This window comes from Glycine max, chromosome 4 (assembly GCF_000004515.6).
Source record: "Glycine max cultivar Williams 82 chromosome 4, Glycine_max_v4.0, whole genome shotgun sequence".
Lineage (NCBI taxonomy): Eukaryota > Viridiplantae > Streptophyta > Magnoliopsida > Fabales > Fabaceae > Glycine > Glycine max.
The window spans coordinates 12,916,129-12,935,857 of record NC_016091.4 but is presented as its reverse complement, the minus strand read 5'-3'; the positions used below and the strand labels follow the sequence as shown (position 1 = coordinate 12,935,857).

The following is a 19,729-nucleotide window of genomic DNA, read 5'->3' as shown; positions in this document are numbered from 1 at the left end:
ATCTAGAAGATAAAGACAATCTTAAAATTTTCATTGGTAGTTTGTTCTACTCTTTTTTATTGCCTTTTAGCCCTGCAAGAAATTCTTATTTGTTTGTTGCAAATCATAATCTTGGTGATTTTCTGATAGAGGGGAAATAGATGGGGAAAGGTGTATGTTAGAAAATACCCTTGGAAGAGTTAGAGAGCTGTCAGTTGTAGGACAGCTAAGATAACTTTTAGTTAGTTATAACCAATTGTAGTTAGATAAGAGGCTACAAATAGCTTTGGGAGGGGTTAGTTTGGGGTTGGACAGAAATTTGGAGAGAATAGGAGGGTGATGAGACCTTGAATCCATCAGAGTGTGTAATCCTTGAGTTGTGGCATTCTAATTTGAATAAAACGATTTCCCTGTTCTGGTCCAGTCCTATCATCTTCTCCCTCCTAGATACAATGCTTTGAAGACAACTCCCTTCCATCAAGAGAAGACATGTGGGGAGAGGTTTGCTTAAATCAATTTAGAAGGCAAAAGGGGTTAATTTAGTTTTTGATGGATTGACAAATATTCAAAGACCTTAAATTAATTTTATGGTAACAAGTGAAAGGGGTCTATTATTTAAAAGTTGGTGATGCTTTTGATGAAATTCAAAACAAACATTATACAACTGATAGGATGACATAAGTTATAGAAGTAGGGAGAGAAGATGTAGTCCACATTATAAAAAATAATGCTCCTGATGCAAAGGTGTTGGAATGATCATTGAAGTTCCATTTCCTAAATTTTTTGGATTTGTTTGTGTTGTTCATGCATTGAAGAACACATGTGTGCCTAGAATATGGGAAAAATGAGGTAGCTTATGGTGAATGCAGTTGGATTACTCAAGTTGTTGATGATGTTTCTTTAGTTAGGAACTTTATCATCAGCCACTCTTTGAAATTGACTATTTCTAATCACTATTCACCTTTAAAATTGCTTGCTGTTGTTGAAACATGCATTACATATGTTGTAGTGATGTTGAAAAGATTTATTTTGAATGGCTCTTTGTAATCAATGGTTATTAGTAAAGAGTGGAATGCTTACAGAGAATATGATGTGGACAAGGCCCAAACTGTGAAAAACTTTATTTTGAATGATGTATGGTGGAACAAAATTGCATATATCTTTGATTTCATTGAGCCTATCGATAATATGGTTAGGGCTTGTGATACAGATAGCCCCACAATACATTTGGTGTATGAGATGAGATGTGGGATACTATGATAGAAATAGTGAAGACATCTATATATATGCATGAAGGAAAAGAGTCAAATGATACATCAACATTATTGGAATGTTTTATTCTATACCAATTGATAGGTGGACTAAAAGTTGCACCCCTCTTCATTGCATGGCTCTCTCTTTGAATCTTGGGTAAAATTAGCCTATCAAATATTTATTTATTATTTTTTATAAACAATTAGATAACTGCTACTGCTATAAGTTATTATATATTGACTTTTGGTTGATTAAGTGGTATTTTAGTGATGAATAAGCCCGAGAGACTCTAAATAGAATTCCCTCACATGACGATGAAGAGATTTCTATAGGGAGGAACAAGTGTTTGGAAAAGCTTTTCACAACTGTTGAATTTTTTTAACTGTTTGCCCTTCCTATCCTACTGTTGGGCTTAATGGTCATTTTTTACTTGTACTTTGCTGATATGTTTTATACTTAAGGAGAGTTAAATTTTATTAGGTGACATTTAAGGTTGGCTACATTTTTAAGACCAGAAAAAATTGAACTTGGTGACATTATTGCTATAAATTGTATTTGATTGGAGTTGATCATGCTTGTGAAATGTTTCGATGTGAGATTTCAATTCAGTTATTGCTTCATTATTTATTCTCTCCAAAAGTAGACTGTTGCATGTTTGAATTTGGCCTACTTTTGCCGTGCTCTTGATCAGTTTGCAATTTATTGGTTTGGTTAGGTACAATGAAAATATTGTAATGGACCCAGGAACTGTTGATATATATCCTTCATCTCGCATCCCCAAGAATCTGCATTATCTTGTAAAGCCTATCTATTGTTCAAAATCTTTAATAACCAAGGATTTATCAGGGTCCGGGGACACCCTAAAAGAGAAAGGATTTCGGATTACGACAAACCCACAAACTCTTACATCTGTACTACAATTTTCATCAGATGATGAGGTAGTTTCTATTCAATGATTTAGAAGTTTACCAGGTATATTGGTATTTGTAGTAAGGATTACTCACAGGTCTTATTAAGGACAGTCCAGTAAGTTCATGTATTTTGAAAAAGCATTTCTAATCATGTTAATCTTCTAAGAAATCTTTTATTCAGACTCTAGAGTATTTATAAAGTTGCTGGTACTCTCAAATGATCCGAAGTAATGAACTTGTTTTTTTCCTCCCAATTTGAACTTAAATTAATTTTAGGGTAAATAGTCATTTTCGTCCCTGAATGTGTAATGGACGGAAGTTAACGGATGGATAGATTTGTCGGGGGTTAAAATTTGAATTTTCATCTTTCAGAGACGAATTTGTCAGTACTCTACACATTCAGAGACGAAAATGACTATTTATGCTTAATTTTATGTGCTTCTAATAGAAACCTGGTATTTTTATAATATTAGGAAGACATAGGGATAAAACCCAATTACAAAGATAGAATGCTGCAGAACTTAAAGGGTCTGCACCTTCAATGCCTAAAGGCCAGATCAACCTAACTAACCTAACTAACTAACGGATATCTATCAACTTCTCTTTGTATTTTAAGGTTAGGAAAATGGTATATATACGAGGAAATTCTGTGCCACATGCAAATGTTGATGTCCTCAAAAGGCTTATATCTGCACGACATGAGCTAGCTCAGGTCTGTAGCATCATGAGGCACCCTGATACTTTTTATTAAGCCCGTTGTTCGGTGCCGTAACATTAGTGTCTTCTCTTCTCTCGTATTCTATGTTGCTGTTTGGTGAACATGATTTCTAGATCCCTATCATGTATTTGTATGATGAGTATATGACTATAGCTTGGGGAATACATTTGATACTTTTCTTTCTTTATAGATAGAGCAAGAATTTTATTAAAGAAGAAGAGAAAAAGTTTGTAAAAAAAGGACAAGTACTTTGACGAAAAAAAGACAAAAAGGGAGAAGGTATAACTTAGGAGATTGGAATTTGGAATATGTAACAAATCATGCCAATCTATGTGTTTGTCTGAAAAAGAAACTGCTCTTACACCAGGAACTGATCAACAAGAGTGGCCAAAAAAACAACCCAATTCCCAATATTTAAGGGCTATAATCTTGCTGTCATAATTAGAGTTAAAGAAAAAAACTAAATTACAGGGAAATAAATCTGCACGATTAAAAACTAAAATAATGAAATCAGCAGAGAATTTCATGTGCTCCAACAATTATAAATAAAAAGGTTTGAATTCTTTTAGGCTAAAATTTTATTTTCAATGAAAAACTGTATATCATGTTATTTACATTTACTTTGCTTGGTAATTTTAAGTTTTTATTAACAGCTAATTATTTCTTCTATTTTGACGTCATAACATAATGATTTTACCATCTGATTGTTTATTTGATCCAGATAATGGGGTCTAGATCTTATGCTGAATTTTCTGTTAAGCCTAACATGGCTGTATCACCAAAAGTCGTAACGTCATTTTTACTCGAAATGAGCAAGATGGTCCAGGCTAAGTCTATAGAGGTACAGATTCCTTTAAGGCATACTTTCTAGGGCATGAGGGTGTTACAGATAAAGTGGCTTGTGCTTGTAACTTATACTAGGATTTTCTCTTTTACTTGTGATCTTAGGAGCGTAAGTTAGTTATGAAATTCAAGAGAGAAAAATGCGGTCGAAGTGATGGAGATTTAAGGCCATGGGATGAGACCTATTACATGACAATGATGAAGTCCTCTTCATATAAATTGGATGCTTCGGTAATTATAATATAGATGCATGTTTTGTTTGTCATTAATACATATCTCTGTATTTTTCACTTCAATGCATAAATCATGTATGCAGGTTGTAGGTTCATATTTTTCTCTGTCAAACTGTATTGAGGGTTTGAAGGTTCTGGTGCAGTCATTGTTTGGTGCAACCTTTCGTATCATCCCTCTAGCACCTGGTGAATCTTGGGATCCACATGTACTTAAACTGTCTCTTGATCATCCTGAAGAGGTATTTGGTGTGAAAATTTGTGTCTGAAAATGAATTTGGGTCCAGTGGATAGCACTGAAATGTTGTTAAGAAATTTTTAAGTCAGACAATTTATTTCTGTAGTTTTAACTTTTTGTATACAACTTATATCTTTGATTATGAATTCAATAAAATGGTCCAAATTTGAGTAAATTCTATCTATAAGGACTCTTAAAGGAAAAAAAAGTCAAATAAACTCCTAGGTTGGTCCACTATCACATTCTCTACCCTTCGTTTGAAAAAGAAATGTCAGCCCTCCAATCATTATCATTGCCATCTTTTTGCATATACTATGTTGGAGAATGTATCTCATACACAATCAGACAACTGACAATAGTCAATTGTGTTATCAGAATCATTACTACAACGGAGTATGTTAAAGTCTGTTACAACATACATAGCATCTACCCTAGCTTCTGTTTCTCAACTGAAAGTATAAATATGAGAAATCTATTCTGACTTCATTTAGTGAAATGAATATCACAAATTCCAGAGACACTCTGATTCTCTCTTTACACTTTCTATCATTTTCTTTTATTTCCGCTCACTTCCTCATTCAAATCACAACATTGTATACAATGAAAATAGAGTTAAAAGATGAGTGAGAGAGGAGAGAGAAACACTAGAGAGAGAAACTATGGGTGGGAGAGAGTTAGGACCAGAAGGGAGAGAAGACTCAGAGAGAGAGAGCGAGAGAGGGTCCCTGTCTGAGTTCAATCGGAATTAGGAATGGACATCAACATGGCTACACGCGAGGTAATTGGAGGGATCACAAGGATGTAGTCTCATACTACTTCACCCGTTTTCCCGACAACGTTACAGAGACAGACCTGTGGTACATCTTCAAGAAGTTGGGTGATCTGAGGGAGGTTTTTATTTCGAAAAGGAGAAACAGAAATGGAAGAAGATACGGTTTCGCAAGATTTAAGGGAGTAGAGGATGTACACTCTCTGGAGAGGAAGCTGGACAACATCATCCTTGGGGGGCTAAAGCTGTATGTTAACATCCCCAAATTCGATAGGAGAAAGTTGGGAATGCTATACCAGGCAGTTTAGGGAAGAGCAACGGGAGAGCGAAAGGAGGTGGAGCACAGAGGTGGGTACCTGCGACTGCAGTCAGAAACGAATGCGGGTATAAGGGGTGGATCATATGCGGAAGCTGTGATGCGAAATCTCACCTCGACGGCACAGAGGGGTAGACCTATCATATCTACCAGGGACGACGGAATCTACCGTAGAACGCGATCCACGGTGTATTTCGACATACCGGTAACAGCGCCGAAGTGGCTTAAGGAAGCATGGGTGGGGAGATTGATTAATGTGGCTCTGTATGATAGGATTGAAGAAGAACTCCCGTGGGAAATAGCTGCTACGACATCCCCAAAGTACATTGGAGACGACATGATCTTGCTTCTCGGACTCACAGATGAACAAGCTCGAAACTTGATGGATGACCAGGTTGCAGGACAGGAATCCATTTTTTATTCAATGGAGAAGTGGAATCCGAGTTTACGTCCAGGGCACAGGTTAACTTGGGTACGTTGCTGGGGGATTCCACTATCGGTATTGGATATTCGGCATATCAAACAGATTACGGCAGGGTTAGGCGAGGCGTTGATTGTTGAAGATGACGTAGAGAATCTCCGGCAGCTGGACGTGGCACGGGTGTTGATCAAAACATCTTGGAGCCCCCTAATCAATCATACAGTCAGTGTACACATGCAAGGGGAGATCCTCAATGTGTACATCATTGAGGAAAGCGCAACTCTACCAGACCTATCATATTGGGGGCGCGGAAGGGAGGCTACCTCATCAGAGGAAGTGCTCTCGGAGGAGAGTGACACGGGCTCACCGTGGCCCGTTACAGAATCGCCGCCGGTAGCGCCAGCGATTTCAGTGGACACTGCTGCTATCAATGGATCGTCGCCGGGAGAGAAGAATACAGACAGCCCGCGTCGTACATCGGACCCCGATAACATTCAAGTCGCGGCGGTGGCTCCTCCACCTACGCACGACGACAACGGCTCGACGCTGGGAAGTTCGAACTTGGATATCGGGTGCTGCTCTACGGACAACGGCGGCCATGACCCTTTACCCGGCGGTTCCAAAGAAGACCATTACCCAACGGGCACTGCATGCACCCAAAGGGTCCTTTTGTCGGCCCAGGCTAAATTCAAAATCCCCTGCCCAGAGAAGACTTCTCAGAATTGCGTGAGCCTCCTGACACCTGACCCACATATCAACCAGTGGCCTTTGCTTGAAAATGGTCAAAACCAGTCCGCTGGTATGCGTACCCCAGTAGATAGCTACAGCCCCTTGCATGAAAGGGGAAATTGTTGCGTGAAGGAGACTGTTGCCTTCAAGGGGAAGGAGATCTGCCTTTTAACCAAATCACGTGACCAGCAGAGGAGTGATAAGGTTGGGCCTATTTCTGCTATCCACACCCCTACCTCATTACCAGCCCACCATCCCGTAACCTTTCTGGAAGGAAACACAAACCCAAACACTTCCAGTCCGCCCCATACATCAAAACAGCACTCCTGTGCAACCAGACCACATGCCTTGACCCCACAAAAGCCCCTACCACACCAAACACCCACTCCAAATGACCCGGAGGCAGAGAATAATTCTGGGCCTGTAACTGCTACCCACACCCCTAGCAATACATTAGCCCTTTACCATGGTAGCCCGCTGCGAACCCAATTGGCTCCACAAAACCCATTCAGTTGCTATTCGAGGGGAACTTGGCGAAAGAAGAAATTTCCCGAGGCCATAATAGCACCACCACTAATTGAGAATGAAACTTCAGACCATAACCAGTCTAGAGAGGCACAACATTTATGGAACATGGCACTGGACTTAGGAGTGACTTCTGGGTCCATGCAACAGGGGTACATGCAGAAGTTAATGGAAATGGAATATAGAGATGCTAAAGAGGCTGAGAGATTGGGGAACAAGAGAACAACCCCATGAACATCATCACCTATAATGTAAGAGGGTTAGGGAAGGGGGTCAAGTGGCCAGCAATTAGAAGGATGGTCCACACACAACACATTGATATGCTGTGTATCCAGGAAACAAAAAAGGAGACAATTGACAGGTCTACTTGTCAAGCTCTATGGGGGGAGAATGATGTCTGCGTGGAGGTTAATTATAGATAGGCTACCCACAAAAAAGAATTTACAGCGTCGACAAGTGCAGCTTGCAGACACTTTATGCCCTTTTTGCAGAAACAGCGAGGAGGATTCAGCCCACTTATTTCTTCACTGTGATAGAATCCAGCCTATTTGGTGGGAAACCATCTCATGGCTGAATTTAAAAGGTGCTGTCCCCTTCACCCCAAAACAGCACTTCCTCCAACACATAGATGTTCAGGCTGATGGTGTTAGGATGCAAAGGTGGCAATGCTGGTGGTTGGCTCTAACTTGGTCCACTTGGAAGCTTAGGAACAGCATAGTGTTTTCTAATGCAACCTTTAACGCCAACAAACTGTTTGAAGACGCAATATTCACTTTATCGACGTGGCTCAGGCACTTTGAGAAAGATTTTACTACCCATTTTAACCAATGGTCAAGTAGCATTAGACAGGGCTTTAGCATTAGTGGAGGATAGCTTTTTGACTAATAGATGTATATTACTGTACCCATATAATGGTTCCCTCTCAGACCTGTTTAGTCTGACTTTGGAACCATTGCTATGGTACTCATACCGCTGTATTACAGTACCTCTGGTACTCCTTTTATTATCTATAAAATATTATCTTTGCTGATCAAAAAAAAAAAAAAAAAAAAAATCACAGCATTGTCATACTGTAATGTAAATTGATGATTGGCCCTTGCCATGGTGGGATTATCTGGTGCTGCGTCTAACTATGTTTGGGAAGACCTGTAATTTATCAATTTATTGTTTAAGCACACGATGCTTATTTTTTGGTGTACTTACCCCTTCTCTCTGAGTTCCTTTAATTGTCTTGCTTTTCTAATCAAGTATTTCTGTTGTCCTAATAATATTTTGATCGTATCAAGATTTTATATCTTTGAACCTTGACTAAATTTATGTGTGCTGCCAAAGATGTCACATTGTTATTGATGATTGATATCAATAATGTTGTGCTATTTTTTTTTATCAATCAGTTTGAAGACACTGAGACTCAAAATCATTTCAGGGTGACTTGGGATATCTCTACCTCGATTTGTACTCAAGAAAGGGAAAGTATCCTGGTTGTGCTCACTTTGCAATTAAAGGGGCTCGCAGAATTTCTCAAACAGAATACCAACTTCCAGTATGTGAAAATTTCTTTATTCCCTATTCCTTAATCTAATTGAGGCATCTAACTAGAAATATAATTTTCTCTTTCTGTCCATCATATATGCAGTGCCTTTTATGTTAAAGTTCTCATTTTTTTATTAGGTGTTATATTAGTAAGAAAAGAGAAGAGATAATCCTCCAGTGGAAAACAAGATGGTTTCTGAAAGTTAAATGATGGAGATGTGAGACTATGGGAACTCTATTTCACTAATTAATTGCAATAGTTCAATGCATAACACTTTCTTAGCCCTATATTTAAACTACATGAAGACATATATCCTTTACTTGGGGTGCACCATAAGTTAACTGAACATGTAGCCCATTGCCTATGAGTTTAACTAATATTATATTATATTCTTTCATGCTCCATGTCAAGTTGAAATCTTACTATTCCAAAAATTTAAACAAAAGGATGAGAGAGAGAGAGGTAGAGGGAGAAACACCGAGTGGGTGTGAGAGGGAAATAGAGAGTGCGTGAGTGAGAGATCTTGTCTCAACTCCGTTGGGAATGGGTACGCTCAACATGATGCGACAACAATGGCAGCACAATGAGGGAAGGGAAGGAGCAAAAACTGGAGGGATGCATCAGATATATACTCTTTCTACACACGTTTTCTGGAAGATTTAGGGGAAAAGGACCTGTGGTTCGAGTTCAAGAAGTGGAGCGATGTCAGGGAGGTATTCATCGCAAAGAACAGAAACAGGAGCGGCTGGAGATATGGTTTCTTGAGATTCAAAGGGGTCGACAATGTCAGGAAACTCGAGAGACAACTGGATAATTAGATCCTCGGAGGATTGAAATTACATGCGAATCTTCCGAAGCACGAAAGGGAGTAGAAGATGACAGAGTCAACAAGGATGATTAGCATAAGACGGAGCTGGTGAAGGAAAAGCTAGTTGAGAGAGACAAAGATAAAGGCTAGGCGATAGTAGAGCACACAACACTGGATATAGAGGATGTTAGAAGCAGAATCCCCAACGAGAGACATAATTTGGTTCGTATGCTAAAGTGGTCGCAATAAGTAGCAAAAATATGGTGAAAAGATGGATACTGAGGTATACGGAGGCAACGGGCCCGACATCTCGTTCGTCTATCCAGCTAGCAATACCTATGGAAAACAATACATGGTTAAGCAAAGCTTGGGTAGGTAGACTGAAGAATCTAGCAACGTTTGATAGACTAGAAGAAGAGCTTAAGTGGGACGGAGGTGAAGACATTAAGCCAAAGTACCTCGGTGGTGACATGGTGTTACTCATGGGGCTCAACGATACAAGAGCAGAAGATTTATGTAGAGGAGTTGAAAGTAGATTATCCATGTTCCATACCTTGGAGAAATAGAGCCCAAGTCTGAGGACTGGATTCAGAATGGTTTGGATTATGTGTTGGGAGATCCCATTACATGCATGGGATTTGGAAAACATCAGAAAGATCGTAGAGAGGGTTGGTGAGGTGGTGGATGTCGACGAGGATGTAGAAGACTTTCAACGTTTGGACAGGGCACGAGTTCTCGTCAAGATGCCATGGACCCCTATAATCAACCATATTGGAATGACGTCCATTAATGGGGTCGACTATGTGGTCAAAATTGTATAAGAGATGTGCTACAACTCCCATAGATTTAATTGCAACAGAGGGAGCCTTGTAGAGTCGTCAGAAGAAATCTCTTTAGATGGGAGCGATATGGGGTTGGATCTATAGTTGGAGGAAGCACAATTTGACGGCGAGTCTCTGACGACCAACATGGCACTGACTGCAGATGGAGACGAGCTTAATAGAAATTTTGGGTTGTAGCAGTTGTTCGCTGGTCACTGCACTAAGTCATTAACCACGGTCAACCAGGACATGGGTATTGTACTCACCGACATGCGGACCCATTCATATTGGGTCTTGTGAAAGAAACTCGGACCAAAGGCATGGCTGACCTGTGCTTTTGGTGGAAACCAAACCTTCACCCAGGAGGGACATACTAGTGATGTGGACAGGGAGGACCAAGGAGAAGGATGTCAGGTTGATGGGGGTCGTAGGGATGAGGCCGTAGAGGTGGTAGGTGATGCGGTCTCTGATGAGGAGGAAGAAAGAAGCAATAAAAATGGGAATAGTGGGGAAGAAAGGGGCTCACACCCGAAGGAGAAATTTTAATTAAAGGAGATGGAGGCAAGGGACTTCTCAGAAGAAGGGGAACACAATCTTTTGGGCCTTAAACTAAATGGGCCTGAAGCTGCTTGGAAGGTATACTCAAGAAATAGGTGGGGTAAATAACAGATTGGGCCCAAGGTAATAGATGGATTTCATGAAAGACAAATGAGACCGGTGCATAGTAATGAAGAAAAGGAGTTTAGTAGTGGCCCAAACAACTACACTCAGGCGGCTTCTCCCAAACTGAATGGAGGTAGTGGGTTGAAGGAAATTGTTAGGAGGGATGAAAAGTATAAGGAAAAACATGTCACAATGGTATCTAAAACTGCCTCAAGTCCCAGAAGCTGTGAGATGGTAAAAGAGGCAACAAGCAATTGGGACATGGTAAAAAATATGGGAATAAATTTCAGCAAGCAGGAGGGAACATATTGGGTTACAAGTGTGAGGTGAAGTCCCACATCGGGTAGAAGTGGAAAGGTTGAGCACCATATAAGTGAGGAGAAGACCCATAAACCTGAGCCTTAAGGTTTTGGGTTAGAGTGTGGTGTCAGGTCTCCTTATGTGGTGGCTCGTGGTCCACAAGTGTACCCCTCGAATCTCCCCAACAATTAACAATTGGTATCAGAGCCAATGGTTCAAGTTGGTGACCGGCTCAGACGAGTATGCAAGTATCGCAGGTGGCCAGAATGACTAGCGGGCAGGGCAAGTACCATAGGTGGCCATGACTATACTCGTGGATGATAAAGACTTCCGCTCGAGGGGGAGACTACCATGTGGAAGAGACTCACACTTGAGGGGGAGATGTATTGGGTTACAAGTGTGAGGTGAAGTCCCACATCGAGTAGAAGTGGAAAGGTTGAGCACCATATAAGTGAGGAGAAGACCCATAAACCTGAGCCATAAGGTTTTGGGTTAGAGTGTGGTGTTAGATCTCTTTATGTGGTGGCTCGTGGTCCACAGGTGTACCCCTCGAATCTCCCCAACAGGAACAATGGTGTCCAAAATGGTTAGTATGGAAGGAAGGGATAAGGGTGAAGCTTAGAGGCTGGGAAGAAGTGTAGGTGATTGATGAAGATCATTACTTACAATATAAAGGGATTGGGGAGGGGTTTAAAGTGGGCTTCAATTAGAAAAATGGTGAAAAAAGAACAAGTAGACATGTTGTGCATACAAAAGACTAAGAAGGAAGTGATAGATAAGGCCCTATGTCAAGCTCTGTGGGACAATTTTGAAATTAGATGGGAAATGCAGCCAACAATTAATAATGCTGGGGGAATCTTATGTCTTTGGAGCGAGGAAACTTTTAAATTGAGAAGATGATTGGAAGTGATTTCATTTACTTGGAAGGGATATGGGTTGGTGATGGTGAAAAAGTGACAATAGTAAACATGTATTCGCCATGTGATGCAGCTTTGAAAAGAAATTTATGGGATCAGGTCAGGCAGCTCAGAGTTGCAAGCATTGGGGGTCTCTGGTGTATACTAGGAGATTTTAATAGCGTTAGAAGACCATCAGAAAGAGTTGGACTATGTCAAAGGGAGCAATTTGTTAGTAACATGAAGGAATTTAAATGACTGCATTGCTGATCTGGAGGTTGAGGATGTGCCTTGTGTGGGGTGAAAATTTACCTGGTACATACCAAATGGGACTGTCAAAAGCAGATTAGATAGGATCCTTGTCTCCGCAAAACGGTTTTCCAAATGACAAGGAAGCACTCAGTTTATCATGGACCGTAATTTCTGAGATCACTGTCCAATTATATTGAGATCCATTATTGCTGATTAGGGCCCGAAGCCGTTCCAGGTTTTTGATGGCTGGTTTGAGGATAAATCTTTCAGGAAGGTAGTTAGTGATTGCTGGATGGAGAACTCTGTAAATGGTTAGGGGGGTTTCGTTCTAAAAGAAAAGCTCAAGAGATTAAAGTAGAGGTTAGAAGAATGGAATAAAGCTCAATTTGGTGATATCAAGCAGAAAATGAAAAGAGTGGAGTTGGATCTTAATAAGCTGGAAAAAGAAGGAGATGACAGACAACTGAACGATGAAGAGATAAAATTGGGAAAGCAATTGCAGGAGGAGCTTTGGGTGGCAGCACTCTTAAATGAATCCATTACGAGGCAAAAGGCAAAAACTAGATGGATTAAGGTAGGGGATTGTAACTCTTGGTATTTCCATTTGATTGTAAATTGGAAAGGCCGATACAACATGCTTAGAGGAGTGTTTGTCGGTGGGTGTTGGTTAGAAGAGCCAAGCAGGGTTAAAGAGGAAACTAGACAATTCTTCAAGAGGAGATTTGAGCAGGTGGGGTGGGAGAGACCTAGGTTGGATGGGGTCAAATTTAAGTCTATCAGTCAGCAAGAAAATGATCCTTTGGTGGCACGTTTTGAAGAGGAAGAAGTGAGGGCCACAATGTGGGATTGTAGCAGTGCAAAGAGCCTCGAACTGGACGGACCAAATTTCAAGTTTATCAAGGAATTTTGGGATATTGTCAAAATAGATATGCTTCGCTTTCTGGATGAATTTTATGCTAATGGAGTATTCTTGGAAGGAAGCAATGCATCCATCCTAGCTCTGATCCCTAAGGTCCATGATCCTCAAAGCCTCAATGAATACAGACCTATCTCATTTATAGGCTGTATATATAAAATTGAGGCAAAGCTATTATCTAGAAGACTTAAGAAGGTGCTGCCAACCATAACAAGTGAATGCCAAATTGCTTTCATGGAGGGTAGGCATATGCTGCACGTGGTTATAGCCAATGAAGCCGTGGAAGAAGCAAAAAGGTATAATAAAAGCTGCCTAGTGTTCAAAGTTGACAGTGTATGACTCAGTGTGCTGGGATTTTCTTCTGGATATGATGAAATAGATGGGTTTTGTACCAAATGGGTTAGATGGATTGAAGGATGCTTGAAATCAGCCTCAATATCTATACTGGTTAATGGGAGCCCCCCAGATGAGTTCACCCCTCAAATAGGACTCAGGCAAGGGGACCCATTAGTCCATTCCTGTTCATTATTGTAGGAAAGGGCTTAACTGGACTGATGAGAAGCCTAGGAGAAGAATCTGTTTGAAGGTTTTTGGTAGGAAGAAACAATGTGATCATCAGTCTATTACAGTATGCTGATGATACGGTTTTCTTTGGGAAAGCAATGATGGCAAATGTAAAAGCGATCAAGGTGATGTTGAGGAGCTTTGAGTTGGTGTCGGGTCTGAAGATAAACTTTGAGTTTGAGTTGGGGTGTTTGGGATGTCTGAGCAATGGATGCATAATGCTGCCAGCTATCTAAATTGCAGATTGTTGTTAGTACTCTTCTCTTATGTGGGTATCCCTATTGGGGAAAACCCAAGGCGTAGTGAGACATGGAATTCAATTGTCAAAATGGAAACACAAATATCTTTCTTTTGGGGGAAGGGTGACTTTGATAAAGTCAATCTTGAACCCAATTCTTATCTTTTTCTAGGGTTCCGAAGATTGGTGGTGGATAGGTTGGTGAGGATGCAGTGTTGGTTTTTGACGGGGGGAAATTCAGACCTACAAAAGATTGCCTGGGTGAATCGGGAGACAATTTGTCTCCCAAAAGAGAAAGGTGGCTTGGGCATTCGGGACTTGGTGAAATTCAACTATGCTTTACTTGGAAAATGGTGTTGGAACTTGTTTCATCACCCTGGAGAATTGTGGGCACAAGTTTTGGACTCCAAATGTGGAAGTTGGAGGAATTTAGATGAGACAAGAAGGAACCATAGAGAGTCCCTTTGGTGACGGAATTTAAGCATTATTTGCAACTCGACTAAGGAGGGGGGCAGGTTTAAAAGTGGGACAAAATGAAAAATTGGATGTGGATCAAAGGTGAAGTTCTAGGAGGATGGGTGGAAGGAAGATTGGGTTTCATTGCGGGAGAAGTACCCAAGAATGTACCGCATTTCTCAACAGCAACAACAATATATCCAACAACTAGGAATGGCAACAAATGGAGATTGGGAATGACAGTTCTAGTGGAGGAGATTATTTTTGGAGGGTGAAATAGATATAGTTGGGGAATGCTTAAATGTTGCTCAACCGATATATGATAGATGAAAATCACGACGAAGCATTGCTTGCTTTATGGAAGCTAAAAATCCCAAGTAAAGCATCACACTTTGCTTGGAGGTTGATTCGGGACAAAATGCCAACAAAGGTTCAATTGAGGAGAAGGAATGTGGAAATGATCGATGTCTGCTGCCCATTTTGCAGAAGTTGCGATGAGGATGTGCCTCACCTTTTCTTTACTTGTGTCAAAACCATGTCACTATGGTGGGAATCGTTATCTTGGCTAAACACAGCAGGTGTCTTCCTGGAATTATCGAGAGAAAACTTCCTTCAACACTCCTATTGCAATCTCAATGGTATCAGACTATAATGAAAGCAAACTTGATGGATTTCTTTGATCTGATGATGTGGTACCATAGGAATAGGGTAGTCTTCTCAAACGAAAGCTTCAACGGTAAAAAATTGATGGATGATCTGTTATTTTTCTGTTGGACATGGCTTAAAAATATAGAAAAAGGATTTGATATTCCTTTCCACACATGGTCTAGCAACATCAGGGTTTGGTTCTGTGTTCTGGGGGGATTGGTTTATAGATTTTTTGTAGTTGGGATCCTAGTTTATTACAGATCTATGTCTACCTAATTCTTGCACTAAAGCTTGTATTAGGACACCATACCTCTGTACATAATGACTCTAGGATGTAAATACAACAACACCACTTGTACTGATTTTATTACTATATATCATATACGCTTAATTAAGTTTTTCATACCTGGAATATAGCCCGTTTTCAAAAAACTACCTAACATTCATTTTTTTCCCTTAGATACCTGAAAAATTTTGCGTTTCATTTTACTACCTATCATTAGTCCACATTCATTAAGTGATGATGTGGCAGATGGAATGCCACGTCATTACGCCTAATCACTAAACATGTAGGCGCCTAATCACTAAACATGTAGGCACAGACGTCCACATCATTAAATTATTTTTTTTTTAAGAAAATGAAAGTCATCTCCACCTTTGTAGGCTTCTCCCAACCAAAATCAGTTCCATAAACTTTGGGTGTTCTTTCCAATGAAGCTTCACTGGCCACCTCCCTGGCTTGCTCACTGAGGTGGTCTACTAGCTGCCTTACTTCTGTGGAAGAAGTTGCCTGTTCCCCGATTTGCGTTGCCTCCACCAGCTACTGTAACTCAGGGATTCTTGGGGGTGTCTGTGCTAGACAGTCCCACCATATCGCGCACCCAAGATATAGCGCTGGTAAGATTAAGCTGAAAACTTCCATGACTTGTTGCCCTTGCCCCGACCCCGCCTAAGTGCTACGTTGCCCCTGGTGTATCTGTAGCTCTCCACCATCCTGCACCCTTCCCTCATGAAAATGCCAAGGAATTTCTTGCAGCGCGCGATTTGGTGCTTGTCGGCGACGATTTGGACCTTCTCGTAGACAGAGGGGAGGCCAGTCCACGCGCGAGGGGCGCTCTGTGGGCTGAACATGGGGTGGGTGCAAAGAATGTTGAAATCGGAGGGGAGTGCGTGGAGAAGGAGGTTTTTGGGGAACTCTTTGATGGAAAGCACCTCGACGAAGAGTGTGCTGCGTTTTAAGCGCTGGAGGGGGAGAGTGAGGAGCACGCACTAGGTGGAGATGATGGAGGAGCATAAGAGAATCACTTCGGGGTGTTCCTCACAAAGGTCGTGGGGGTTTGGGTAGAAGGTGACGCTGAGTTGTTGGGCCGCGAGGGAGTGGGCCAGGATGGTGTGGGCCTGATGATGTGGAGAGGCCTATGCTTACATGGTTAGTGACTAGGTGTGATGACATGGCACTCTGTCTGTCACGTCATCACTTAATGGATGTAGCCTGATGACACGCACTAAAATGAAACGCAAAAATTTTCCAGGTATCTGGGGAAAAATGAATATTAGATAGTTTTTTGAAAACAGGTTATATTCCAGGTATAAAAAACTTAATTAAGCCTATAATATATTCATATTTTTGCCAATCAAAACAAAAAAGTTGAAAGCTTACTGGGTATGCAACTTGTTAATTATATCAACCCTGTCAAATGTCAATAAAAACAAATAAAATGCTGAAAGAACATAGACAATTAGCTCTTATCCTAAATAATAAAACAGTTAATGACCTGTCATTTTATCAACTAAAGAACATAGACAATTTTTCAACTGCATATTGTTGAAGTTGGATTTAACGTTTATTTGAGTTTCAAGAAAAAGCTACCTGTCATTTTATCTCATGACTTAGCTCCTCTGAAGTGTGTTGAGGGTACTGAGATAGTAAATTTTGCTTGGATAGTTGTCAGTAAGAAATAATAACGAACTGTAGTTTTTCATAGACTTATGTATTATTGTCCGATGAGTTTTGCTTTCCAAAAATAAAATTTCCTTTTTTAAACTAATATTGATGCACAATGCTCATTTAAGCACATTTTTCTGACCAAGTTACTGTATAGGTGGCAGACTGTTTATTCTTCTTATTGATGCTTGATTGTGATAATTTTGCAGATTGTAGCTCTTGTTTGTAACTTTTCGGGTTCTCGGAATCCATCAGCTGTAAGGCTCAATCATTGGGAAGTAGAAACTCTATTTCATGAGTTTGGACATGCTCTTCATTCACTGCTTTCAAGAACGGTATTCTCTTGATCTTTCGTGAGGAAAGTGTTGCTTTACAAAATGAGGATAAATCTATATGACGTGGCAGAATCAAAGATAAACATTTGTGAAATTTGGGTTCAAGATGTAAATTAAGTTATTATAATATAAACAATTAATCGGTTTTCAAAGTTAACTACTTCTACTATTCAAATATCTCTACACTAACTGTTTTATAGTCTGTTGGAAGGATCTCAGGTCCCTTAAGCATGTGATCTTGGGTTCAACACCATGTGATTAGTTTTATCCAATGTTCTTAGAATTGGACTGGTCATCGAACCGGTGGTTCAAGAGTCAATGGTTCAACTGAGGTTAAAATGATTTTAATAAAATAATTTTTTTAATGTTTTAATATAATATCCTAACAATATTGAACAAAAAATAACATAATATGCATAAATTGATAATAATAAAAAGTAAACTTCACTTAAAAGTATCATAAATCATAATTTTCTTTTAAAAAAACCAAAACGACCTGATTTTGAAAGTTTTTATTTTAAAAAGAAACAGTTCTAAGTGAAACTAGTAAAACTGGTTAACCCACTGGGTTTTACTGGTTTATGACTGGTTCAGCGATTTTGTGCCGGTTTAAGAATGCACCGGTCTTTAGGAAGCGCTGGACTGGACACGTGACTGGTTCCTGGTTGAACCGGCCAGTCCATTCCGGGTTTCAAAATCATGGTTTTATCTACTAGGTGGGAAATTACTTTGGGAGACCGTAAAAAGAAAAAAAAAAAAAAGAATCTGTCCGATATACAAGGATTTCCAAAACTATGGGGATTCATATTCGTCACTTGTTTACATCAGATTCTTCCTATCTAGTTAAGAGTATGAATATCTACAATATAAAAGGAATATTAGCAATCTTATTGTCTAAATAACATAAATGCATAATAAAATATAATTTTCCCGTTTCCATTTCCCTAGTTAATGTAATGATAATGCCTTTTCTTTTGTTCTTCATTCATGAGTTGGCATATGTGGCTAATTGAAGCGTCACCCAGGGTCCGGAGGCAAATGCTTCCTGCAGATACCGTAGTAGCTTCTCTGTCGGCTACATTGTAATCTTTAGGATTTATGAGTTTCACATGTTCTAATATCTGTAACATGTGTAATCTATGGAAGTCAAATATCTTTCTCATCAAATATTATGAAGGCATAAGTATGAACATGATTTGAGCTAATTGATTTAAACTTTAATGACATTTTTTTTAATGAGTTTTGAAATTGTAACTATATCAACTGTCTTACCATATTGTTTAATGAACCAAAATACCTTTGCAAGCATTTCTTGATAATTGAAACCTTTAAAAAAGCTTGCTGCTTTTGTAATCCGATGCTGCCATGTTCTCATTGTAGGACTACCAGCATTTTTCGGGCACCAGAACGGTTCTTGATTTTGCAGAAATACCATCCAACCTCTTTGAGTAAGTAGAATGCTGCAAGAACTATGGTCTTTAAGTCTTAACCTTAAATGAGATGGTAGAAAAAATACAAGTTTAATTACTCATTAGATCCTTATACCTGCACAATCTTTATGTTTTAGTCCCTATACCTGGAAACTAATCATTTTAATCATCACACACTTTTTAATTCGTTTAGTCGCTACACATACACTTTTTAATCCGTTTTAGCCCCTATAATTTGGATGGCAGGGATAGGGACTTACTAAATGAAGACCACACTTAAATAACTTGTTATATAACTATTACGATCTAATTTACTATTAAGGCCTACGTAATTTGCCTTCAGAATTACATAATAATAATAATGGAAGAATGATCTAGACAAATTCAGTTACCGCTCATTGCTGATGCTGTCATATTGATTTGGTGGAGTGTGATTGACTAAGTATTACTTTTTATCACAGATACTATGCATGGGATTATCGAGTTTTGAAAAAATTTGCGAGACACCATTCAACTGGTGAAGAAATACCACAGAAGTTGGTTGAGTCAATGCAGGGTGCCAGAGATATGTTTGCTGCAACAGATCTGCAACGTCAGGTTTTTTTAATTTTCCTTTTTTTTTCTTTTGCCTGTCTGGGGACACAGTAGTGGTTAGTACATAACTTTTCTGTTTATGAAGGAGAAATAGTTAACATAGTTTAACACATTAATTGTATTTTTTGTCAGATCTTCTATGCTCTTGTTGACCAGACACTCTTTGGAGAGCAGCCATTCCCTCATGGTGATATTAGTTCTGTTGTTGCAAAACTGAAAAGAGAGCACACTAGTTGTGAACATGTGGAAGGCACACATTGGGAGGCCCGATTTAGTCATCTACTTAATTATGGTGCAGGTGTGTTGGAAGTCCGAACTTTCTTTTTAAATCCCTTTGTATCAATGATGTTGAGCATAGTGAAATCTGAATAACTTGATGCTTGCATATATGAATAA

The 19,729-nt window shown here is 39.7% G+C and overlaps 1 protein-coding gene across 1 annotated transcript in view; it reads left to right on the top strand.

Moving 5' to 3' along the window:
- Positions 1-19,729, top strand: part of LOC100794972 (mitochondrial intermediate peptidase, mitochondrial) — a 47,812-nt gene that overhangs the window by 26,796 nt on the left and 1,287 nt on the right. The window contains exons 7-16 of the mRNA XM_003523819.5: positions 1,949-2,171; positions 2,761-2,856; positions 3,584-3,703; positions 3,811-3,936; positions 4,022-4,177; positions 8,360-8,476; positions 17,184-17,309; positions 18,690-18,757; positions 19,201-19,336; positions 19,466-19,631. Of these exons, the coding sequence (XP_003523867.2) occupies positions 1,949-2,171; positions 2,761-2,856; positions 3,584-3,703; positions 3,811-3,936; positions 4,022-4,177; positions 8,360-8,476; positions 17,184-17,309; positions 18,690-18,757; positions 19,201-19,336; positions 19,466-19,631 (1,334 nt within the window). The remainder of the gene's footprint in view (positions 1-1,948; positions 2,172-2,760; positions 2,857-3,583; positions 3,704-3,810; positions 3,937-4,021; positions 4,178-8,359; positions 8,477-17,183; positions 17,310-18,689; positions 18,758-19,200; positions 19,337-19,465; positions 19,632-19,729) is intronic.